Raw genomic sequence first — 26,947 nt, forward strand, 5'->3', positions numbered from 1 at the left:
GCTTTTGCACCTCGATGCAGCCACGCGAAGGACAGGAGGACAAATGACTGGTAACCCAGGCCGCTTGTGCTGCCCCATGGCAGTCATCTCTATTTGGGGTATGGAGGCCAGGGAGATCATGGCTTGCAGCTTATGTTCCTGCCCCGGCACTGGTTGGGGCATAATCCCATACCAGGCTACGTAAAAACTGTATTTAAAATATACCAATATTGCCAAATTCGATACGGATACAGCCCCATTTATCTGAAGAACTGACACTGCGGGGTGGCATTATTGGAAGCAAAACATCAGTGGTGTAGGCTTGGACCTACATGAGAACTGGTGTTACATGAGTTGAAGCACACACTAGTGGCTGGGCACCCAGTGGGATGTGTGCTGGAGAACCCTGCGGGTCTTTCATGAGCCGTGAATGGAAACTTGGCCCAACTGTTCACCTTGCTGATGATATAACACTATGACTTTGTGAACTGTTGATAACTGTAACTATTCTGGGGACAGAGATGCTGCAAAGGTCTTGGTGGCACTGAAAGAGGAGGCACTTTCCCCCTAATAACTGCTGTCATTCTTCTATATGATTCAAAAGGGGGTGGTGATGGACAGAGTATCTGAATTAAGCAGAACACTCCTACCCAGTCAAAAGATCAGGGCTTGATCCATCACCGTTTTTTAGCTCACTGCACCATCCCAGTTCAGAACCTGGCTACATGCAAATTAGTCTGACCCTAGCCCAGTGCATCATGGGAACAGGGCAGTCCAAACTACCAAGCCAATTCTTTACTGGAAAGGAAACAAGCTTCCGGGGACCGGTTTCTGGCATTACAGCCGTCTTCGGCCCGGCTTGCTTGAATCCTGATGGTGCAGTGAGCAAGGGACTCACATCTGAGCATACCCTTCCACACTTGTGGTGGCCAAAACGATTCAAAAGGGGGTGGTGATGGACAGAGTATCTGAATTAAGCAGAACACTCCTACCCAGTCAAAAGATCAGGGCTTGATCCATCACCGTTTTTTAGCTCACTGTACCATCCCAGTTCAGAACCTGGCTACATGCAAATTAGTCTGACCCTGGCCCAGTGCATCATCGGAACAGAGCAGACCAAACTACCAAGCCAATTCTTTACTGGAAAGGAAACAAGCTTCCGGGGACCGGTTTCTGGCATTACAGCTGTCTTCGGCCCGGCTTGCTTGAACCCTGATGGTGCAGTGAGCAAGGGACTCACATCTGAGCATACCCTTCCACACTTGTGGTGGCCAAAACGATTCAAAAGGGGGTGGTGATGGACAGAGTATCTGAATTAAGCAGAACACTCCTACCCAGTCAAAAGATCAGGGCTTGATCCATCACTGTTTTTTCGCTCACTGCACCATCCCAGTTCAGAACCTGGCTACATGCAAATTAGTCTGACCCTGGCCCAGTGCATCATGGGAACAGGGCAGACCAAACTACCAAGCCAATTCTTTACTGGAAAGGAAACAAGCTTCCGGGGACCGGTTTCTGGCATTACAGCCGTCTTCGGCCCGGCTTGCTTGAATCCTGATGGTGCAGTGAGCAAGGGACTCACATCTGAGCATACCCTTCCACACTTGTGGTGGCCAAAACGATTCAAAAGGGTGTGGTGATGGACAGAGTATCTGAATTAAGCAGAACACTCCTACCCAGTCAAAAGATCAGGGCTTGATCCATCACCGTTTTTTAGCTCACTGCACCATCCCAGTTCAGAACCTGGCTACATGCAAATTAGTCTGACCCTGGCCCAGTGCATCATGGGAACAGGGCAGACCAAACTACTAAGCCAATTCTTTACTGGAAAGGAAACAAGCTTCCGGGGACCGGTTTCTGGCATTACAGCCGTCTTCGGCCCGGCTTGCTTGAATCCTGATGGTGCAGTGAGCAAGGGACTCACATCTGAGCATACCCTTCCACACTTGTGGTGGCCAAAACGATTCAAAAGGGGGTGGTGATGGACAGAGTATCTGAATTAAGCAGAACACTCCTACCCAGTCAAAAGATCAGGGCTTGATCCATCACCGTTTTTTAGCTCACTGCACCATCCCAGTTCAGAACCTGGCTACATGCAAATTAGTCTGACCCTGGCCCAGTGCATCATGGGAACAGGGCAGACCAAACTACCAAGCCAATTCTTTACTGGAAAGGAAACAAGCTTGACTGGGTAGGAGTGTTCTGCTTAATTCAGATGCTCTGTCCGTCACCACCCCCTTTTCTGAATGGTCATTCTTCTATAAGCGCACTGCACCCAATAGGCACAAGGTGATTACTGGTGTATACCACTGAACCTGGAATGACCAGATACCTACCAACAGAGACAAACTACTGCCGGTCACGAACCAAAGAAAATGGACAAATACACCATACCCCTTTCTAGGAAGCAAATTAATTTGGAGGTAGAACCTGTGGTCATTTGGGTGATGAAGTGGCTCCCAGACACGCAGGAGTCAACATCTCTTATACTTCAAGCTTTTCAGGATTCTAAATCAACCGTGGAAACTAAAACAGGCGAAGGGCAGATTTCTGAATTAGAAAACACAGTGAAGGAGCTTAAATCTATGGCTGCATAACCTTTTGCTAATTTTAAAGAACTGACCCAATAAGCGGAGTATTCATACGGTCAGTCTTGTAGGAATAATCTACAGTGGTTTGTGGGATTTCATGAAGGGATTGAGGGCACTGATCAGGAACTGTTCTTTAACACCTGGTTATTGACAGTCATCCCGAAAGAAGAACTGTTGCTGCATTTCATAGCTGAAAGAGCCCACAGGGCCTCTGTATAAGCTCATATATCATGAAAGGGCGACACCTTTCAGTTGTCTTTCAAATCTACAGCTGTTTAGGGGATGTTGCAATGCCTGAGTGATGCTAAGTGTGAGCCACTGGCCCGATTCTGGTATTAGATAGTTCATTTAGATTTAGAAGGTGTTTTATTTCCATTTTCCTCTTTGGGTGGAAGATACTCACTTTGCCAACATCTTAGGCTATTTTCTAGTTAGATTTTTATAGCTACATCTCGTTGTGAAGTGAGGGGCGGGGGTTGTTGGTCGATGGTTCAATTTTACTCTACAATTTGGTAAATCATGCCTGGGCTCAATGCTTGCTGCAGCATTAATTATTCCATATGACGATCACCAGGATGTGCAAGTGACATTTATGCACCAATAAAATGCCTCTTATAAAACGTTAATGGCCTTCTTAATAAAATTAAAAGGAGGATGACTCTTAACAAAGCTACACAATATGGTGCTGATGGACAAGTTGTTTACCTTTGGTAACGTCTTATATGATAGAGACAGGATCTAGCCGCAAATTCCATATCTTAGAATCCTCTCTAGGTGCCAGACTGGATTCAGATATTTTCCCAGCAGTACCTTCGCGCATTGGCAGAGGAAGTTGAGCGACTCCGTAGCAATGTCGTCTCCCGGATGTGACGTCTCCGAAGTCCATATAAGCCCTCCCCCGAAGCACCAACGTCAATTTCTTTTGTGACTATTTCAACGCTTAAAAATGCGGACCCCATAGATAAACAGCCTCTGGAGACAGTGTGCCAAAAGGGGAAAAAGACTTGCATCAACAAGTGCAGAATGAAAGAACATAAGCAAAATGCAAAGAAGGAATCAAGGAGATAACAGGGCCCACAGTTCACAGAGCGGAGAGGATGGGTGGATTCATAAAAAATCTGCTGCTAGATCCTGGCTCTACCAGATGAGGCATTACCGAAGGTAAGTAACTTGTCCATCTGATAGAGACATCTAGCTACAGATTCCTTATCTTAGAATCAAATAACCAAGCAATGCCATCCTCGGGGGAGGAGCTGAAAACAAACCTCACCAAACATCCCCAATATGAGAAGGTGGCCCAAGGATAGAAAAGGACTAGACTATCCGAATATGATAGTTGTAGCAAGATGCCCACCAAGAGGACTGATCTCCAAGAACGACTATAGAAGCCTATAGGTAGTAGAAAGATATAAGACCGTTAGAACATGGTACAGAATCAGGAAAAGAGGCAGCCCAAAGGGAACACGACCTAGAAATCGGGGAATGCAAAGGGACCAAGGACACAGAAGCCGGGCCACAAACAAATGTACGGACAATATGCAGCGTGTTCAGCCACAGCAACACAGATAACGAAGAAAAAGCATACAGAGAATGTCAAGGAAACTATCCTGAGAAACAGAATTAAAAAAAATAGACCTCCGATGATAGAATGATGGAGAAAAGAGAGCGATAACAATGAAGGCTGAAGAAAATCGCTAAAGAACAACAAGAGCGGTAAAAGAAACCACCCTCACATGGAGAACCTTAAAGGTATATAAGACATCCTCCGAAGAATGCAGCGGAAGCACTCACTGAGAGAAGGCTGAACCTGCTTACCAATAACAGACATGCAACACACAGAATACCAGGCACACATCATATGTGCATAACATACACACACACACATATATGAAAATATACACACACACATATTTACATATAATTACACACATATATATATACATACATATACATACATAGAGACATATATATATATATATATACATGCACATACACACACATAGGAAGGAAAAATGAAAAAGAAGATAACTGCCAGGGTGAAATGAATGGCTAGCGGAAACAAAGGGCAACAGATAGTCGAATATGATAATCACACATTGTCTAATGTACGGAAGCTGGAGAAAGAGGATAGAAACCTGACCAATTCTTCATGGAAACAGACAGACCCAAAGAAAATTGTAATGAAAGACCCCCACTGAGAACGGGGGTGAAATATAACCTCCCCCATAGAAGAGGGGGCGCCAAGAAGGCAGGAGGGAAGGAGGATAGGAAAAACCCCAGCTGCTAGTGAAAGAATACCAGTTAAGGGCCGAACAAGGAAGGGGACCTAAAAGAAAAGCAGACACAACAGTTACCCCATAAATACAATGGGAGATGCATGTAAAACAGCCACAAGAATACTAGCCTCCTTGGACAAACAGTCACAGAAGCACGGACAAGGCTGAAGTAATGGTACATAGGCCTGAACCAATGGGAACCCAAACAGCTTGCTAAACTGCAGCACCAGCAGAGCCCATATGGACAGAAGGGCAGAGAAAGAGGACACCAAAGTCCCTGAAAGGGATACAAAGAGTAAGAGCAGCTCACTAAATTGCCTCAGAGGCACACAAATGAGTTCCCCGGAAACAGGGAACAAGGCTATAGTACAACCGCACAATATAAACAGAATACCTGCCACAGAGTACTTGGGAAGGAAAAATGCAAGATGCAAAAGAAGTCAAAGGACAGATTCCAGGAGACTGCAAAACAAGATAAGTTTGCGACAGCTGGAAACGAAACCTGTCACCAACAGCATAAACAAGAGAAAAGGTATCTGCAGAAAGCAGGAACACCACACAGGTGTATCCCTGGAGGGCAGAAAAGAACTCTTCCCGAGGAAGGTGGGAAAGAGTCAAAAGAAAGGAAAACGAATGTCCCCGACAACTGTAGTACAATAACTGAGTTAAGGCTCCGTACCACCAGGATTATTCTTGAACCAGCATAAAGTCGATGTGCGCGCCACAAAGGGAGGTGCCATCAAAAGGCATGTCGATCAAAGCACTTTGCAAAGTCTCTGAAAACCTAAAAGTAAGCAACCATGCACATCGACATAGAGCAATGTAAGATGCCATAATACAACAGAAATCAGTAGTATCCACACCCCAGCAGATGCTAAGTGTGGCAGCTTGCAACCCATCTTGTACCAGGGGTACAAGATCATTCTGGGCATACTCCGGAAGGTAAGGCAAGAGGGACTCCAGAGTCCCACAGGTGTGGGAGAAGCTGGCAAGCACACACGATGTGTTCAGAGAGTGCAGAGAGCGGCACTAGAAGAAGAGAAAATATGCCTAGCACGACTGTCAAATTTCCTGACCTCTTCTTCCGGAGGGACAGGAAGAATAAAATCAGCCTGAACCACAAAGCTTTTAGTAGAGGGACGTGAAAGTAGACAGGAGGGATCCTCTGGGGCTGGGCGAGGCCGAACAGAAACTGAGCAATTCACAGGGAGCCCTGTTTCTTGTTTAGTCCAAGCACCCAAAAGGATGTCGAAAAGACAGTCACTATATGGAAGTACAGGCTCAACATTAGACTGGACGGGGTGTCTAGTGATAATTCCACCAAAGGAAAATGTAAATCCTGGGCAATCGAAACTCGATGGAGCATGTTCGCCAACGCAAAACTGGCATCAGTAGCCAAATTGGGAGGAGACAGAAGGCTGGCGAAGATTTTAAGCCACTGGTGTCAGCCAAGCAGGGTAACCAGCCAGAAGGCATAGGGTTTGGAACCTTGTCCTGAATTGGAGGAGGACACATCACACCTTCCACAGTACCTCCACAACCATGGTCCTCAGACTAAAAACCCAGAGGAAGGAAGTCTGAGATGGTCAGCTCCCTCAGCGCCGTAACGGAAGCTGGTCGACTCCGAGAAGTCAATGTCGGAAGGAGAGTCAATCGTCATCAACAAAACCTCCAACGGAGCCGGCAGACAAGAGCTGGATGCTGATATCGAAGTCGGCAAGCCAGAAGCGGGAGCTGAAGGTGGAAGCCCCGACGGACTGGTCACTGGCGCCGCTGAGGTGTCAGACATAAGAAGCCAAACTAAGAGTAAACATGCCGGCAGCATCATAGGCATGACCTCATGCAACTCCGTGGGGCCCAAAGGCACTGCAGAGGGAGGTAATGACCCAAGAGCAGAATGAAGAGCTTGAGAATATTGTCGCATCTGGGTAAAAGACACCCCGGCCCCAAGATAGTTGGGGCAGACTCATGCCTCTGCACTTCAATAGAAGAGTGGGAATCAGTGGTAGGTGACAAAGGCGGGAGGTGCAACAACTTTGACTGCTGATGCAGCGCATTACCTCTAGACGTCAAAGGGGAATATTGCCCATGGGAATAGCTCCTAGAATGGATACGTAGTTGATCCCTAGAACCGAGGGGGGACCGAGGACAATGAAAAGACTTAAAGACTGTGACCTCCGTGCTGCCACGAGCTTCAAGCGCCGTTCCCTCTGCGCATTTGGTCAGAGCTGTTGACAAGAGTTGTACTCGTCAGAGTCGTGGTGCTCACCCAGACACCACATACATATCGAGTGAGGATCCGTGGCGGACATTTGTTGACCACAGTACTTGCAAGGCTTAAACCCTGAGGACATCGAAGAAAGCCACACTTATCAGTCAATGAGAGATGTCAAGTAGGCTGAAAACCACCTGAGGAACTGCAGTGCGGATCCGCATGTAAGAGCGGAAAAAAAAGAAACGGATGTCAGCGCGGCAGGGGTGGGCTTATATGGGCTCCGTTGATGTTGTATTTGGGAGACAACGTCACTACAGAGTCGATCAACGCCATATGCGGAAGTGTGCAGGTACTGCTGGGAATATGTCCGTATCTAATCTCGCACTTGGGGAGGATTCTAAGATAAGGAATCTGAAGATAGATGTCTCTATCAGATATTTTGTTGCTGCAGGAAACTCACCTGATGGGAAACGATTGTGCCTTCATCAGTATGAATTCTCAAAGGTATGTAATGCTGGTTTTCATAGAGGCTCCAGAGGGTTAGCAATCTTGGTTAATAACCACTTGCCGTTAAAGACTTGACCAGCAGAATACGCTGGACAAACCACTCGCCATTGAGATCACAGAGGCCATTTGCCACTTATCGATAGGTAAATCTCTGGCTTCAAATGGGGTCCCGATGGAGTTCTGCAAATGCCAATCAGATACACTTGCCAAAACAGTGCTATATCTATATCCTAATTCCCGAGACAGGAGGAGCCTTACTGGAGACCTTAAAAAGGCACATCCTATCCTATAACCTGATAAACCAGCCCATCTTTGTGCCTCATATAGGCAGGTCTTCTTAATTACTAGTGAAATTGATTGATTACTGTGATCACTACCTGGTGCATATTAATCAGAATGGCTTTATGCCACACCGGTCAAATCGGTACAAAAGGAGGTGGTGATGGATGGAGCATCTGAACCAATCAAACACTCGCACCCAGTCAACAGATCTGGGTTTAATCCATCACCGTTCTTTAGCCCGGATCACTGACATAATATCGACGTCACAAATATCGAGATACACAAATATCGAGTGAAAAATATCGAGTGACAAAATATCGACTCCCTATCTACAAACAGGTAAGTACCAAAATATCGACTCCAAAATATCGACTTACAAAAATATAGACTGTCAAAATATCGATTTTTTTAAATGTCTTAAAATTAAGTTAAAACTAATATAGTAATATATATATTTAATATAAACTTAGAAATAATTATTTAAAAAATTTAATTTTAATAAATAATTTCTATAATTAAAAAAATTATATCACCAAAAATAATATATATATATATATATATATATATATATATATATAGTGAGCAAGGCGGGAGTGAGCCGCCGAAACGCGTCTGAGCAGAAGCTGTAACTGAAAATAAAACGCTTGAATTATGATACACGGAGTCAGCGCCTTCTTTTGATGGAAAGTTTGGTATGTTGAAAATATATATATATATATATATATAAAAACATTATTAAATAAACATATATAACATTTTTAGCGTAGCATAGAAAATGGTTAAAATTTATTGTAACAACTATAGTGAGTTCAACATTAGCAAAAGTGTTGGATAGCGTAGAGGTAAAATTTACTATTCCCACTCCAGTGGGTGCAACAGTAGGGAAAGCGCTGGATAGCGTAGGGGTTAAAATTACTATTCCCACTCCAGGGATGTATGACGTTACAACGCATACTTTTACAACACCTACCATTACATCAAAAGTTTTACAACTCAAAAACTTTTACAACTCATACATTTACAACGCAAGATTTTACAACGCATATACCTTTACAACGCATACCATTACAACATAAGTATTGGTAAGTATATAATATTATTTTTAATATAAATTAATTTAAAATATTATAGTATAATTTAATTTTATTTAATTGTATTTAATTAATGTAATTTAAATGTAATTTTACTTTATTTTTACAAAGTACCCCTGTACCCCAAAAACCCTAAACTGACCCTGAACCCTAAAAATACCCCTTTACCCAAAAACTGAAAACTGACCCTGAACCCTACAAATACCCCTTTACCCAAAAACTGAAAACTGACCCTGAACCCTAAAAATACCCCTTTACCCCAGAAACTGAAAACTGACCCTGAACCCTAAAAATACCCCTTTACCCAAAAACTGAAAACTGACCCTGAACCCTAAATATACCCCTTTACCCCAGAAACTGAAAACTGAAAACTGACCCTGAACCCTAAAAATACCCCTTTACCCAAAAACTGAAAACTGACCCTGAACCCTAAAAATACCCCTTTACCAAAATACTGAAAACTGACCCTGAACCCTAAAAATACCCCTTTACCCAAAAACTGAAAACTGACCCTGAACCCTAAATATACCCCTTTACCCAAAAACTGAAAACTGACCCAGAACCCTAAAAATACCACTTTACCCAAAAACTGAAAACTGACCCTGAACCCTAAAAATACCCCTTTACCCAAAAACTGAAAACTGACCCTGAACCCTAAAAATACCCCTTTACCCCAGAAACTGAAAACTGACCCTGAACCCTAAAAATACCCCTTTACCCAAAAACTGAAAACTGACCATGAACTCTAAAAATACCCCTTTACCCAAAAACTGAAAACTGACCCTGAACCCTAAAAATACCCCTTTACCCAAAAACTGAAAACTGACCCTGAACCCTAAAAATACCCCTTTACCCAAAAACCCAAACATATAACATTTTAAAAATAATTATATACTTAGCAATACTTACGTTGTAATGGTATGTGTTGTAAAGGTATCTGCGTTGTAAAAACATGCTTTGTAAAGGTATGCGTTGTAAAAGTTTTTGCGTTGTAAAAGTTTCGTTGTAATGGTAGTGCATAGTAAAAGTTGCGTTGTAAACGTTGCATACCCACTCCAGTGGGTGCAACAGTAGGGAAAGTGTTGTATAGCGTAGGGGTTAAAATTACTATTCCAACTTCAGAGAGTGCAATAATAGGGAAAGTAAATACTTCACAAATAGATATAAATAACATAAATAGTAATACCAATTACAAATAAAGAAAATATTTTACTTGTGTATAAAAAATATTAAATATTTATTTATAAATACAAAATAAAATTATTTAAATATAAAAATTGCCTACTCATACTAATTAATTACCTATTAATAAATTAATTTACAATTTCAAAATTAATAAATTTATTTTAATTACCAATTATATTTTAATTAATTACCTATTAAAAATTAATTAACAATTAATTCAAAATAAATACCAATAATTTAAATGACATATTTAATTAATTATAATTAAATTACTTCCCACCCTATTCCCCTATAAACCCACAACCCGCTACAGAAAATAAATTTCTTAAATTAAAATATTTATCAATTAAACAATTATAATTAATTACCAAATATATTTTAATTAATTACCAATTAATAATTAACAATTAATTCTAAATAAATATCAATAAATAAATTAACATATTTAATTAATTATAATTAAATTACTTCCCACCCTATTCCCCTATAAACCCACAACCCGCTACAGAAAATAAATTACTAAAATTAAAATATTTATCAATTAATCAATTATAATTAATTACCAATTATATTTGAATTAATTACCAATTCATAATTAATTAACAATTAATTCTAAATAAATATCAATAAATAAATTAACATATTTCATTAATTATAATTAAATTACTTCCCACCCTATTCCCCTATAAACCCACAACCCGCTACAGAAAATAAATTACAAAAATTAAAATATTTATCAATTAATCAATTATAATTAATTACCAATTATATTTTAATTAATTACCAATTAATAAGTAATTAACAATTAATTCTAAATAAATATCAATAAATAGATTAACATATTTAATTAATTATAATTAAATTACTTCCCACCCTATTCCCCTATAAACCCACAACCCGCTACAGACTTATATTACACAAAAAATAAAAATTATTATTAACTTACCTTAAATTCGATATTTTTGTTGGCTATATTATGTCTAGTCGATATTATGTCCATTCTATATTTTTGATTCGATATTATGTCCATTCTATTCGATATTAATTTTCTCTAGTCGATATTTTTGTTGTCTATATTATGTCTAGTCGATATTATGTCCATTCTATATTTTTTACTCGATATTCTGTCCAGTCGAAATAAAAGACTCGATATTATGACTCTTTACCCTTTAGCCCACTCTGCCACCCCAGTTCAGACATGGCCATATGCAAATCAGTTTGACCCTGTGCCTCATGGGAACAGTCCAGCCCGAACTGCCAAGCCATGCCTTCCCCGGACCGTAGTAGAGTGGGCTAAAGAACGGTGATGGATTAAACCCAGATCCGTTGACTGGGTGTGAGTGCTTGATTGGTTCAGATGCTCTGTCCATCACCGCCCCCTTTTGTACCACTTTGTTCGCCATAAGTTAGCAGACGTGAGTCCCTTGCTCACTTTGCCACTGGATTCAAGCAAGCCTGGCTGAAGACGGCTGAAATGCCAGAAACAGGTCCTAGGAAGCTTGTTTCTGTTCCTATGAGGCACAGGCAAAGAACAGTGATGGATTAAACCCAGATCTGTTGACTGGGTGTGAGTGTTTGATTGTTTCAGATGCTCCGTCCATCACCACCCCCTTTTGTACCACACCGGTCAACTTGGCATAACATTAGAAGATTTTACAATGCCATCATGATGGCTGTGAGTTTGCAGGAGTCTTTTGCCATAATACTCACAGACTTGAAAAGCCCTTTGATAGCCTTTCATGGCAATATTTATTCACTGTATACTTTGATTTTCGATCTAATTTTTTTTATCATTTGGCAAACTACTACACAAAGCACCAAGAACTAGAGTGAAATTAGTCTTTCCAAATTATTCAACTTGAAAAAGTGCACAAGACAGAGATACAGGGATAGCTACTGTCGCATTTACTTTTTACATTAGTAGTGGAAGATCCGGCACACCTACTCAGGCTGGCTATCCATATTATAGGTTTTCGATGGTCCAAGGGCTATGAAGAAAAGATATCCTTATAAGCTGACAACCTTTTGCTATACCTGGGATGACCCGAAACTTCTGGCCCTCTGATTACGCGATTGTTGGACAAATTTGGAACATTCTCATTTATGAACTGGGCTGACATTCTTGTTACTAAAAGAGGCTTTTAATATTTTGTGGTACAAATTGTGGACAATAAAACCCAGGCTAAGGCAGCCAACGGCACACCCCTACTTGACAACATATGTAGAGACACCATTCATTGGGTGACTCTCCTGATATCCTTGATGGGATGTTTGGTACTGCTCAAGAAAGTTGTTCTCCCCAAGATTATACATATATAACAAAACAATATATTCTATATACATGGTACCACTCTTACTTTATCCACTAATTTTTAAACACATTTATATGGGGTGGCGGTCTCCATAAACGGCCTTTAATAAATGCTGTAAATCATCATATTATGAGGGACTTGCCATGATCGACACAGCATCATACTTCAGAGCTGCTCAACTTTGGATATATGGTTCGGCTGCAGATCCCTTATGTACCCCCATAGTAGAAAGTTGTATAGGCCATGTGTGGTATGAGATGCCCTGTGTAATGTGAAAATGTAACGCAATGGTGTGTGCACTTATTTTCCCTCCATTGTAGAAATGCGCCTTGGTGAAATGACGCATTTAAAATGGATGCCATGGCTATGTGTTGTGCCACTTGGCTGCAGTGGGTTAGCGGTCTAGTTGTTTGGTACCCAGCCATCCCAGCTTTTGGGGGAAAGCCTGGCACCCAGGGTGCTCTACTCCTCCCCCTGAGCCAGTTTGAACTAGTTCCGCAGAGGATTCCAGAAGCTTCTGGCATTGACTGGTAGGTGGGGTGAGGGGCATATAAATAAGGGGGCTGTGCCGCCAATTGCTCAGTGAGAGCAGGGACAAGAACGTGAGGGGACCTGCTGCCAGGGGATACCGCCACTTGGGCCTGTGTGCTGGACCCTGCACCTTACTAAAACCCCTCTGCTGTCCCCCAGGGCTAGTGGAAGCCCCACTGCAGGAGTTCAGGCTGCTGTGTAGGAGGAGGGCCACGCTACAGTGGAGGATGGTTAAGGCCTACCGCCCTGTTTTGATGAGTTCCCACTAACTGCTGACCTGGCCCAGTAGTGCCTGCTGCTCTGCCCCTTGGTCCCTAAGAAAGGAGTGCCATCCCAGGTCCCGGAGGCTGCTGGGACCTTGCGCCACGCGGGCGCTGCACCTAAAAGCGCCTGGAGAGAAGAGCGCTGTACCTGACTGCTCCCTAGCGCCTCAGAAGGGCCATCTGCCCCTGCCCGGGAAGAAGAGCGCTATATTGGACTGGCCTGTGCTCCCTGCCTGCCCCCTCGGTACATGTAGAAATGGTCCCAGAACACTGGAGACATACAATTAACACAAAGTAGGAAACATCAGGAAGAAAACAAATGAGAGAAATTCACAGCCACATTGTTATTTATTCACAATGTGATCAGGTTTTATAAATAGAAGTATCCACATTACTTATCGTCATATAATAGCATGCCCCAAAGGGGGGGAGGGAAGGGAAGGAAATAGTGCGTGAGGGAGAGTTAGTGCTGGATAAAAGTGATAAAGTGAAGGTCAATCGACCTTAATTACAGTACTGTTTTAGAAGAGGCTAAAACACAGTGCAAAATCATATGTACACGTTATGTTACAAAAAACATCACAATGCCATGCTTCCAAAAGAAGGGTCTGAATCACGCTTTGGGCCGGAGCTAGCCCTAGGTAGTGTTGTCAAAGTTTCGACCCCACAATCTAGATAGGTACTATGTAACCTTATGACGGGGTCTCCCTCAGGACTGAGGTAGGGGAAGGAGCCAAGACTTCGTTGGTAATGAATCACACACAAGTCTTGTGGGAACGCGGAGAGTCAATCAGTCATCTCTCAAAAGAAATGGAGGATGCGGGCAAACAGCACCGTTCATTAAATCTCCGGAGGGCACCACGAAGGTTGCCTGATCAGGGTAGGCACAATGAATGTAGTCTATCCTGCATATAGAGCCGTGAGGACTCCACGGGCAGCACTCAGTCCGGTAATGGAGAATTGCCTGCCCCCTAGCGCCTCGTGGGACCCTGCCTACATGCCGAGCGTAAGGTGAGCGCTATATTTGGTGGGCGCTACGCTTGGATGGACCGTGCCCTGCATGCTACCTAGCGCTTGGTGTGGGCGGCGCTCTGTGCTAATTGCCCAGGAAAAGAGGAGCACTGTGTTTTGGCCCCTGAAGCTGGTGGGGCTGCCGAGCGCCGATCAAGCGCTATCTGCTATGACCCTAAGGTTGTGAGGAGAGCTGGTGGCCTGCAGCGAGAGGCTGCGACGTGTGGGTGCTTTATTTTCACCGCGGGAGTCTACCCCGTGTGATTGCCACCTAGGTGCTGTATTTTCACAGCGGGTGCCCACCCCGCGTATGGCCGACAAGAATCACCGCTGCATGCCATCAGGGAGAGCGGCAGGTTTGAAGACACTGCAGGAACCTACCCCGCGTTAGCCTGGAGGAGCGGGTGCCCACCCCGCGTGTTGCCGACAAGAATCACCACTGCGGCCCGGGGATTAGTTGGGGCCGCCGCTCTGCCTTCGGCGACCCGGAAGGAGTGCAGACTGCCTGGCGTGGGCGGAGCCAAAGCAGGAAGAAGCCGGGACCTCGCCCCAGGGAGATAGAAGGGAGGCAGAGGTGTGGCAGGGGTCCCATGGTGACGAGAGAGACCCATGTGCAGGAGAGAGCGTAGCGGGAGCCCACCCCGCCGGTCAGTGCCCCGCGAGTAAGGCCACCCAGGAGGGGAGAGGAGTAAGGCCCCCGAAGCCGTCTGGAACCCAGTGCTCGCTTAATGAAGTCCCGGGTCCCAGGCAGAGGGGGCCCGGGTGAAGACGGAAGGAGGCAGCGCTGACGCATGCAGGGCTCCGTGTGGTAGAGGAGAGACCCGCAGCACCAGCCCTCCACGAACAGAGTCCAGAGCAGCCAGTGAGTGGGGCTGCGTGGTGGGACTGTCGGGGGCCAGCCGAGGCACACTGTCGGTACTTGAGGCCCCCGACATACCAGGAGGGCCCGCACTAGTTCCCAGGCAAAGCGGCGCCTAAGTTGCGGCCCGCTGCAACAGTTTTGCCACGTCTGGGGGCAGTCTTACAGTTATAGTCCTGTGATGGGCTCCCAGGCCTGATTGCTGAACACAGCTGCCCCGCAGGACAGTGGGCAGCTGCCACGTGTTGGGGCATTCAGGAATCTAGAGCCCCTTGGTGACTGAGCAGTGGCGCCGACAGCTAGTCCACTACTTTGCGCCCTCTCATTCCTACAGCGATTCCAGGGGTGCTTGCATGAAGTGTCCTGTTAAAGGGGTTCTTGGTTCATGTTGCTGCCCCTACTTCATGCCCAGGGTGCCCCGCGCTGATTTGAGGCCTACAGGTCATGCCCCAGGCTGTTAGACTTGCCAATAGGGTTATGCCAAAGATATTGCCCCTGCTTAGGCCTGCTCTGCCCTATGCCAGTATACTGAGGCTCATGGCTGACGCCCAATGCTGATGTGTTTGTACCGCTATGCCGATGATGTTGCGCCTAGTGTGTTTAGGGCCTAATGCTAATGCTGTTTGTGCTAATGAGGTTTTTAGGCCCCGTGTTCTGCCTAGATGATGGGGGCCTAATGTTAATTACGGTTTATGCTAAGTCAGTCATACTGTGCTCCTACCCCTAATGTTTGATTCTATGCTGATGCCATGCATGATGTGCTTCCATGCCTCATGTTTTATTTCATGCTGACCTGCCCAAAGCGTGATGTCTAGTGTTTCTTCCCCTTACATTGATATTGCTGATGTTACATGTCATTTGATAACGCTTGTCTTTATTTCAGCCCTGGAAACTAATGGACTTACCGTTTTCTTCTTTTCAGTTACCCTGTAAATAATCCCCGTGTATATATTGCCCTGGCGCCATTTGGCGCAACATTGTGATTACTGTGATTTCTGTTGCAGGTTGGAGACAATACAAGAGTTATTCTTTTTTTATCCAAACCGGTGTCTCTTTTTGTGCTGTGCCTGGTGTGTCGTCTGTGCGTACTGCGTGGATGCTTCGCACATGTCCTCAGGAGTTTGGCCTGCCCGCTCTGTACCATGCTACCCCCGTAGAATTGGCTACCCCATTTCTGACACCCCTTGTGCAGTATTCCACAGAAACTTTTCTCCATTGCTTTCCCACTTCGACGAGGGTGTCACAATGGAACAGCGCCGATTGTGACCCCGCACGACGTCATAGGAGCCATAAGAAGACCTCGTTGGTGTGCTGACATCAGTTCCACCCATTTTTTCCATGCCTTCGAGGCAAACGGGTGAACCAACAACATTTCCACACGTATACACAGTATACAGAAACCAAGAAAGAAACTAGCGCCGGGACACTCCAGGGAGTAGCCGTGCGCTTTTATAAGTACCCAGTAACATAGTAACATAACATAAACTGGAAATTCTAAAACATAGACATTTCCTAGTGACAAATGCTATATAATTTCAAGTATTTCATAACAAAATGCATGAATAATATGTCCATTATTTTTCTGTATAAACAGGCATGCAACGGGGAGGCAGGTGGGTCAGTGAGGAATCCACAGGCAGATACGGTATCCAACAGAAAAGCGTTACCGAAGGTATGTAACTTGTTTTTCTGATGGATAAATCTGCCTGTGGATTCCACACCTTTTGAATTGAATCCCCAAGCAGTCCCGCTCTCAGAGGAGGGTGCCCGCCTATGTTATACCAAACAATCTTGCAGCTCAGAACGTGCAAAGTGGCCGTCCCTCCTCACCTCCGAGTCTAAGCAATAATGCTTCACAAAGAGGAGCTACACGCCTTAAGGGAATGGCCGCATGAGCTCTCGGCTCTGCTGAGGCCGCCCGCCGGCCCTGACATCCTGCTGCATATCCTGACCCCGAGCCCTGAAATTGAGACCGGAGGCCAGGCGGCACATCTGGACCCAACCCCGGAGGTCCGGCGTGTCCCAGGACCGGAGCTCGCTCCATCTTGCTTCGGGGCATGATTTTGGAATTGGAGCCGGGACCTGGAGGGTGCGCGTCACCCGCTCCGGAGGCGAACAACAACGGGGATCCAAACCGGAAGTCGCAGGTCGGGTCCCCGCAAGAAGGCGCTCCTTAGGCGCCGCGGGCCGAGGATAGTGCCGGCGATGCAGCGTGGGCCCCGCCCTCCCTCCGTGCCGTGAATTTCACCCCCGGTGGGGGCCTGGAGGTTGGCGGATCTTGGATCTCGGCGGAGGCGGTCATTGTGCTGCTTCACCGTTTTGGGGGGTGAATGTGAACTGGGGTTGCGTTGAGGCCCCCCTCCCCCCTCTGGACTCTTCCCCAGTGCACGGATACTAAACTGCTCTTGCCTGGTACCAGGCTCGGTTGTGGGAATGCCATAGTATACCTTGGAAATTGTGCCTCCGTGTCTGGGGGTGTCCATGAGAGGGGACGGTTCCAATATCACCGAGTGACTGGGGGACGGCCGCTGCCCCCCCACCCTACCCCCGGGGAGTTGCAGAAGTTGCCTGCGCCACACCAGACAAGAGGGTAACGGTGGCCCTGAAGGGAATGATGGCAGTTGGTGGACCTAATGGCCAGTGATAGTCAACCGGACTGATGTGGTGTTGATGCAGAGGTCCCCTATTGATCTGGCGTTGTGATTGGGTACCTTGAAGCTGCGACGGCTGTGACTGGGACTGATTATTGGTATTGTCGAGGCTGAGTAGTCGGCTGGTGTCTGGCTTGTTGAGTGGTCGTCACGAAATATGGCGTCCAGGCCGGATGGAGAGCGGAACTCCTCCTGGGGGTCCAGAGTCTCAAAGACGGTGCAGACTAATAAGTTGGATCGGTACACTTTGCCGAGGGGCTCCCCGTCTGGCTCTGGGTCCTCGGTTGTTCCAGCCGGGAGACCCCCGGATTTGGGGGGGGTGAGATCACGCTGCACGACGTCATGGCAGTCATAGACGGTACTAAGTCCTCCCTGGGACAGCAAAAGGTGGATTTGAACTCCAAGCTGGACACGGTGTCTATTGAAGTGAATCTGATAAGAGCGGACCGTACCAAGGTTAACGAGAAGGTCAGGTCCCTCGACATCAAGACAGCCAGCCTCTTCAATCCTCACACGCTCTTCAATCCTCACACGAGTTGTCGGAGCGCAAGTTGGACGAATATGAGGGCAGGGTCCGGCGCAACAACGTCCGTATTTTGGAGGTTCCCGAAAGGCCGGAGGGCCCTGCCCCGGGCTTATTTGTTGAGAAACTTGTCCCTGAATATCTCCAACCTAAAGGCTCTAGCTGTTGGCACTCAATAAGAAGTGTCAAGATTGATTTGGGGCTTGCCTTACTTTCTCCTTTTGCTTTACAGTACTTGTGCTATAGCGTCTTTAAATAAATGGTGTGATCATTACTCTTCTATTCTTTGTATTGCTCTTCTGCTGTACCATTTACGTATTAAAGTGATAAAAATTAAAACAAATTCCTATAAAGAAAAAAGATCTCAGTTTCTTAGGGTGGCATCTGTTGGTGCTGCCTATACTATACGTCTTCTATCTGAGCAAGCAAAGCTTGCCCCCTTGAAGTCGATCTCTTCCTTGTACTCTTCACTCCTTCAAGCACTTTTTACTCCTTCATGAACTCTGTACGACCGCCTTGAAACCTCTGCTAACTCTTAGAGACCTACACTGTACCATGCAACTGCACTGTATCATGCACTTTCCATTGCAAACTACACATTCCAACACCTCCTTTGTGCCCTGCAAAACAGATTTCTTTACCCTGCACTCCCTTCCACCTTTTTCATTGGGCTAACCACTTTGGCATGTGTATAGTATAAAGTGTTTCACCAAGCTCAACTAACATAGAACACAGAGCCACTACGGGCAGCAGCACTGGAGATTTGCTGTGTGGGGCACATGGGAAACGCTGCCCTTACACACCTGACTGTTGCTCAGGTCAGCAAACATCTTTTCAATTTATAAAAACAATGAAATTACCATGGCTTGTATTTGTAGGTTGTCCCAATTTCTCTGCCTGCAGTATCTCAGTTTCTGGTGAACTGCATGCAATGTATCTTTGATTTAGTCAGAAGATGAAATAGCTGGGTTGAGTTTTCGATGGCATAATCACTGCCTGCGGTGTCTAGGAATGTATTTTATAAACATTTTATCACTCACCCTCTCCTGAAACTTGGAAATTTCAAGTGACGCAAGTCTTCTCTTCTCCTCCATTTCAGCTTCTTCCATCATTTGCTTTTCCAACCTCAGAAGCTCATCCTGAACTTTTTTCTGACGTGCATGTTCCTCCACCAAAATCTTGATTTCCAACTGTCGCTGCCGCTCCTTTGCCTGCTTCTTTTGTCGTTCCTCTTCTTCTCGCAACTGATCTGCAGTTTTCATGGCTGCTTCTAACTCTTTTTGCTTTTTCCAAGCAATAAGCTCTTCCTGTCGTTTCCTTCTATCTTCCTCTAGTTTTTGCTTTTGTGCCTCCTCACGTTCTAAACGTTCCGACTCGAGTACTTCTTTGGATTTGCCTTGTTGTTTAAACATTTTCTCCTTCTCTTCTTGCTTCTTATACTTCCAATTTCTAATAGACTACAAAAAGTGAAAAATGAAAACCGTTACATGCCTTTTAGAAAATTAACTTGTACACTAGAAAGTAGATCATTTATCACACACACATATATATATATATATATATATATATATATATATATATATATATATATATATATATACAGAGATCTCTGCCTGTTACTTCCAAGTAGATTTGGAAAGACTAACACTGACTCAAAAGCTTCGTGCAGGGTTCTTTATTTCATCAAACAACACGCACCACTGCCATGACGCGTTTCGGCCTTTAGGAGGCCTTGATTATATATATATATCAGAAATTAGGTGAATGTTATGTTATGGTGTATGTTAAAATCAAAATGTCACTGAAATGCGCAACTTATGGTTCACTAAGCAATTTGTAACTAGCACAACAGCGATGAAAAGCATACCTTGCAAACCAAATGCAATACTTGTGAATATCAGTGTTTCTTTCAATTTTAACCCCTGGGCCACGGCGGTAATTCCGCCGCGGCGCTGGGAGGGGGGTCCGCGCAGCGCCGCCATGCTCGTGACGGAACCACTCCGTCACGAGCCACAGGCACGCTGTGCTTGTGACGGAGTGGTTCCGTCACGGCCCCGCCCGCTCAATAGAACGCCCCGCGCAGGCGTGGAATTCCTGCAGCGTGGGCGGGGCGGCCGCGCCGTGACGGAACCATTCCGTCATTAGCACAGCGCATCCGTGGCTCATGACGGAGTGGTTCCGTCACGAGTACGGAAGGGGTTAATTTATACCAATAACTGTATTGAACTGTGCTTTTTTTTTAGTTTATACATTTTAGGTTTTAATGAATAAGTTACTTACCTTTGATAACCCCTTATCAGATCAACAAGTTACTTACTTTCGATAATGGTAGACACTCTATCTAGCCACAGATTCCTTACCTTAGAATTATCTCTAGGCGTCAGATTGGATACAGAATTATTTTGTTGGCAGTATCCCTGTGTGCCATTAGGTGGTGTCATTCGAATCGGCGTGGCATAGTCAGTGTCATCAAGCTGGAAGTGATGTGCGCAGTGCCTATATAGGGGCCACACCAGCATGCTGATGTCAGTTTATTTTCACCACTTTAAATGGCAGGAGTGTGGAGTCATGAAATCTCATCTCAGGGGGTTGCTTCTTGGCCTGTGCGTAGCAGATTTTAAAGCAGAGCACGATCCATCAGGAGATGGTCCATTTCTGCACAGCCTTCATCATCTTGGCTCTGACATACTCCACGAAGTTGGCCGTCTATCCAGAATTCTTTCATGTGGTCAAGGTAGAACGAAAATGCTCTTTTTGGGGCCAGTTGATGGATTTCATCCTCTTCCTTAGAGGGATGCGACAGAGCATAAAAAGTAGGCAGGGTGATAGTCTAGTCTACATGAAAGGGAATGAAAACTTTCAGCCGAAAGGAAATGCTAGTACGAAAACCAGCTTGTCTGGAAAGGTGGTTAGGTCCAGAGGCTTATATGACAAAGTCTGGAGCTCACTGACCCTCCGGGCAGATGTTATCACAGCTCAGAAGGTCATCATGACAGTAAGGAGCCTGAGAGGACACTTGTGAAGTGGCTCCAAAGGAGCACACATCAGAAATAAGAGTACGAGATTTAGGTCCCACTGACGTATGCTAAGGGTTTAAGGTGGAAACATCTGTTGGAGACCTTTCAAAAACCTATTTACAAAAGGGGGATGAACAGGGATGGCTGATTCGGCAACCGCAGAAAGGATGAGATGGCAGAAAGACAGCTCATTAAGTTACCCAAAGCAAAAGCTGAGCAAAAGAAAGAACAAACAGAAGGACCTGAGAAAGGGGGGCAGAAAGAGGGTGAACTTGTTTTTCTGTACACCATGCCACAAACTTGTCTCAGCAGCAGGCATTTACCATCTTGGTGGAAGGGCACCTGGCTGCCAAGATAAAATTGCAGACTTCAGGCAAAAGTTTGAAAGCTGTCAACTGTTGCAGCTCAATCTCCATTCCTGAAGGCAGAGCGTTGACAGGTTTGAGAAGAGAACCTTTCCCTGCTGCTGTGACAGAAGCGGCATCCGGATCGTAGGACCAATGGCCATGCTCAACAGCTTAGGATACCAAACTATCCGAGCCCAGTCCGGAACCACAAGGATGACTTGGGCCCGGTCATTCCAGATAGTCTTGTGAACTCTGGGCAAGAGCGGTAAGGGCGAGAAGGTGTACCGAAGGCCTGAGTTCCACTCAAGATGAAAAGCGTTTCTGAGCGAGAACCACCTTCGAAACTCCAGGGTGCAAAAGTGTGGACATTGTGCATCTCTGCGGTGGCAGATCTAACAAAAGCTCTTCCTACTGCTGAAAGAGACCTTGCACCACCTCCAGATTGAGACAGCATTCATGATCCGCTAACCATCTTCAGCTGCGTTCATCTGCCCTCTTGTTCAGAGAGTCCGTCAGGTATTGAACCACCTGGGATATGCCCGGATGTTCAAGCCATGACCAGAGGCGCAAGGCTTCTTGACAAAGGGTCCACAATCCCATCCTGCCCTGTTTGTTGCAGTACCATACAGTGGTGGTGTTGTTTATGAACACCTGCACTAGCCTTCCCTTGATGGAGGATAGGAAGGCTTTCAATGCCAACCGGAATGCACAGAACTCCAGTAAGTTGATGTGGAGTCCTGATTCTGCTGGAGACCAGAGGCCTCTGATTTCCACTTCTCCGAGATGGTGCCCTATCCCAGGGGTGACACATCCGGCACTACTGTCAGGTCTGGTTGAGGAAGGGAGAGGGATCTGCAGCTGCAGCTCTTTTGCAGTTCCTTTGAGATCTGGACCATGTGGGAGAGATTCCCCTAATGCTGCGCCCACTGGAATTTCAGTTCCCACTGCAGAGCCCGCATAGGCCAGCGGGCATGTCACAAGCAGGCTCAGAGTCAGTCTCATCAGAACCCAGGACAGAGGCTGAAACATCGGTATCATAGCCTGAATATCTGAACTCGCCATTTGGGAGGATAGGCCGAAACTGCACCAGAACAGCTCTGATGAAAGGGAGTGCCTGAGAAGGAGTCAGGGTTGACTTTGGCACGTTGATAGTGAGCCCCAGTGAGTGCAGAAGGTCTGCCTAAGTCAGGAGGTGGGAGACGACTGCCTGGGGCTAGCCTACCTTACACAGCCAGTCGTCAAGCTAGGGGAAAACTGGTACCCCTGATCTCTGCAGATGAGCTGTAACTACTGCCATCACTTTGATGAACACCCAAGAGGCGCTGGGAAGGCCAAAAGGGAGCAGGGCGAATAGAAAGTGCTTGTATCCACTGTGAACCACAGGTAATGTCTGTGTGCAGGCAGGACGGGAAAGTGGAAGTTTACGTCCTGCAAGTCCAATGCTACCAACCAGTTTCCTGGGTCCAGGGCAGACAGGACTTGAGCGAGAGTGAGCATTTTGAATTTCTCCTATTTCAGGAAGAAATTGAGAGGGTGCAGGTCTAGGATATGACGGACGCCTCCGTCATTTATGGGCACCAGAAACTAGCGGGAACAACAACCACAACCTACTTCTGGCACCAGCACCCTGTTTATGGATGTCTCCCGAAAAGAGAGCCGCAACTTCCTGACGGAGTAAGGAGAGATGGTCCTCCGTCAGAATGTCGCAAGTGCGTGGCATGGGTGGAGGGGTAATCACAAACGGGAGGCAGCAGCCCCTTCGGATAATCCAGAGAACCCAACTGTTTTATGTTAGCTACCTCAGGTGATGTTGTATCCTGCCTTCCACTGGTTGTCCAAGATGGTTGGAGGTTGAAAAAAGAGGTCTGAAGGCTGCATTTGCCTGGGGGCTGGAGGAATGACCCGACCTCTGCCTGCGCAGAGGCTGGGGAGCTTGCGTGTCACAGTGGCTGTGCGGGTAAAGAGGTGGCTTAGAGCACCTACCGTGGCCATGAAAGGAGTGAAAGGCAGACTCTGGTTCACGGGGCCATGCTAAGGCCCAAGGACCAGGCCATAGCGCTTCTATACTTGAAGCACCCCAGCAATGAGCCCGCTTTGTCTTGAAAGAGGTGGGAGCCATAAAAGGACATGTCCATAAGCAAAGCTTGGACATCTCCTGAAAAGCCAGATGTGGTGCTGGAAGGCCACCGACAAAGAAACCACTCTGCTTAGCAAGTCTCTTGTGTCCAGCCCACATCTGATCACAAACTTGGTTGCATCTCTCCTGTCTGCCATAGCTTGGGAGCATATTGCCAGAGCCTACTGCGGAACCACAGGAAGCAACTGCGCAACCAAATCCCACAGTGCATGGGAGTATTGTCTCAAAAGACATGCAATGTTCATGGACCGCATTGGCAAGCTGGTGGAAGATAACTTTTTCTTGCCTAAGGTGTCCAGCCTCCTGGATTCCCTGTCTGGTGGGGTGGTAGAGAATGAACCAGGATTTACAGAAGAAGTGGAGGCTTGGACTACTAAGCTCTCCGGGGTAGGGTGTCGCGTAAGAACACTTGGGTACCCTGGGGCGAGGAGATGGCGGCGGGCAATTGTCCTGTTCACAGAAGCCCCTGTGCAGGGCTTGGACCAAGTCCCAAGTAGGACATCCGTAAGGACTTCAATCAATCGACAAGCAGTTCTGAGGGGGGTCACTCCTGGCTGAAGCACCCCGGTCAAGACGTTAGTCTCGACTTCCTTTGAGGGCAGGCCAAGGTCCAAGATCTGGGCTGCCCTTCTCACCACCACAGCAGTAGCCACGGTTAAAGGAGAGACCAAGACACCAGTGGCAAACAAGATGCGGGTCGGTCACCGACATCTGTCGGTGATAGGCACAGCAGGGCTTGAAGACAGCTTTCTAGTGGACATCCATGCTACACAAGGAGAAAGATCTGAAAAAAATGTAGACAAAAAGTCTAAAAAGGGTCAGTCAAAAAATGAGTGGGGGTAGCTCTCACTGGATCTGTGCTCACTGGCACGGAAAGAAAAAAACTGATGTCAGCGTGATGAGGGGGGCCCTACATAGGCACCATGCACCTCCCTGCACACAAAATATTTTGATGACTGGTATTAGGAGCACGTGCAGTAAGAGAAGTTTTGTTTTGTTATTGGTGGTGAAGTGATTGCCCATGGGCCTAGAGCAGTGATTACTGAGTGAAGTTAAAGGTCTATTTGGAATATCTTGTTTATTTTACTGTTTGTATAATCAGAGTGGTATTACTAGTTTGCAGGAGATAAGCATGGGTGCAGGGTCTCCTGTGAATACTAGGCAGTTCCAATACCTGTCAAATTTTAGGAGACCGGATTCGAGTAACTTGTCTGTAGTCCAGAAGGAACTGTGTATTGTCTAAAATTTACATTGAATTAATAGAAGTGATACCTTAGACATGATTATAAATTTCTATATGGTTGCCCATATTTGATCACGTAGTAGTTGTAGATTCAGCTTGATGCAAGACTCTTCTAATTTCTTTGGTATGTAGCTGTTGCCTTTAGTGTTGTTGGTAGATAATAGTTTATACATTTTCCAGCCATATGTCTAAGTGGGATGAGGTACCTAATTAATTTGATTAAGTCTAGTAATTGTGGTTTTGGTTTCTTTATTTTGCTTAGAGCTGCCTTAAGTTTTAGAAATTTATATCTAGATTTGAGAGTTTATATTTTTGTTGTAGCAATGCAAACGAGATTAAGTTGTCCAGGGAGCCTAGTTCTTTAACACATAAGATTGCTTTTTCCATCCCATCATCCTAGAGTAACATCTTAACATCTACGGTAATGTGTGAATTGCCCCATAGAGGAGCTAGGGGTGAGTCCCGCATTTTGTTAGTAGTCAATATCTTCAGATATTTGAAGACCCAGTTGGAGTCTTTTAATATAGTATGGGAATTTTTTAAGTGTTTTGATGGTAAAGGAGGCGATTGGGATGATAGGATTTAATAGTTCCTTTTCTGTTTAGATCCATGGAGGAGAGGGGGGGGGTTAAATTAATCTGCTAGGAAATAGGGTGCTTGCTTCAATAGAACTGTTATTTGGCATTTGAAGAAGTTTGACAAGCTTACACCTCCCTGTGCTCTATACCTTCTGATTTGTTTAAGTGAAATGTTTTTTATTTTTATTTTGACAAATGAAGCTGAAGAGGCTTTATCGATCAGTTTATAAACATTTTAAGAGTTGAAGGGGGAACATCTTTGTGATGAAACGAGTTCAAGGTGCAATCAGCATATTGAGGCATTCTAGCGTCCCCACCACATGATACATTTAGAGGACCAAGCTTTTACAAATTTTTGAATTTTTATGGATGTTTTCACAATGTGTTCTCTGGCATTCACAAAGGAAATGGTAAAAAAAATGCACAAATAATTGATGCCTTTTTCTTGCCACTACAAGCCAGTTTCTCGACTATCTAAGGAACGCATATGGGGTTTAGAGCAAACATTTCTGTGTCCTCATTATGTAGGATATAACCTAATGCATTTGCATATGATTTCATGGTTTAAGGATTTCTGGGATTGTGGAGTCAGCGTCTTCAGAAAATATTAGAAAGTTGTCCATATAGACAACTGTTAGAACCGGGGGTCTCTAGTTGGCAGAGGTAAGTACCTTAGCCCAAGTAGGGACCCTTGCTTCTAGTCAGGGTGTAGGAATGACCCTCTGAGATAACCCCTGCTCACCCTCTAGGTAGCATGGCGCGAGCAGTCTAGGCTAAACAGAGGCAATGTGGATAACATTTGCACTTAACACAGCAATAATCCCCAATCCACCACAAACTGAGACCACACAGGTAAGTATATTTTATAAAAATATATAACTTTATCTAGTTTCAGCAAGTAAATCAGGCATTTGCACGATAATCACTTTGTTAAGAATCTGTTGCGCTTAATCTTAATGGTTGCATTTAATCAGGAAGTTTCTGTATATAAAAGAAAACAGATAGTCTCTAGTCTCTATCAAAGGCGAGTATTATTCCTGTCTTTGGTAGTAGATCTAAAAATGAGCCATACACACAATCCCCCGTGTAACTCTACCTCGGGGCCACAAGCGCTGTCACTGCGCTTATTTGCGAGGCTCGGGGACTCCTCCCTCCCCCAGGTGCCACCTCGCTCCTTCCTGAGCCTCCGGCGCCCCAGGCCGTGCAGAGCACACGCGTCCCCGCCCCGGCCGGTCCCCTGTCCTCTCCCGCCCGCTCTCGACAATCCAACGAGCGGCGGGGGAGGCGGTGAGGCTCACCTTGCGGGAGGGACGGCTGGCCAGGGGTCCGGGACGCCTCCGAGTCCCTCG

At 45.7% G+C, this 26,947-nt stretch overlaps 1 protein-coding gene across 3 annotated transcripts in view; it reads right to left on the minus strand.

The window, feature by feature from the left end:
• The window catches only part of CCDC112 (coiled-coil domain containing 112), a 184,218-nt gene that overhangs the window by 24,628 nt on the left and 132,643 nt on the right, over positions 1 to 26,947 (minus strand). For all 3 annotated transcript variants that reach the window (XM_078675520.1, XM_078675521.1, XM_078675519.1), the window contains one exon: positions 19,317 to 19,733. In XM_078675520.1, coding sequence (XP_078531646.1) covers positions 19,317 to 19,733 — 417 coding nt within the window. The remainder of the gene's footprint in view (positions 1 to 19,316; positions 19,734 to 26,947) is intronic.

Source organism: Lissotriton helveticus, chromosome 2_1 (genome assembly GCF_964261635.1).
Source record: "Lissotriton helveticus chromosome 2_1, aLisHel1.1, whole genome shotgun sequence".
NCBI lineage: Eukaryota > Metazoa > Chordata > Amphibia > Caudata > Salamandridae > Lissotriton > Lissotriton helveticus.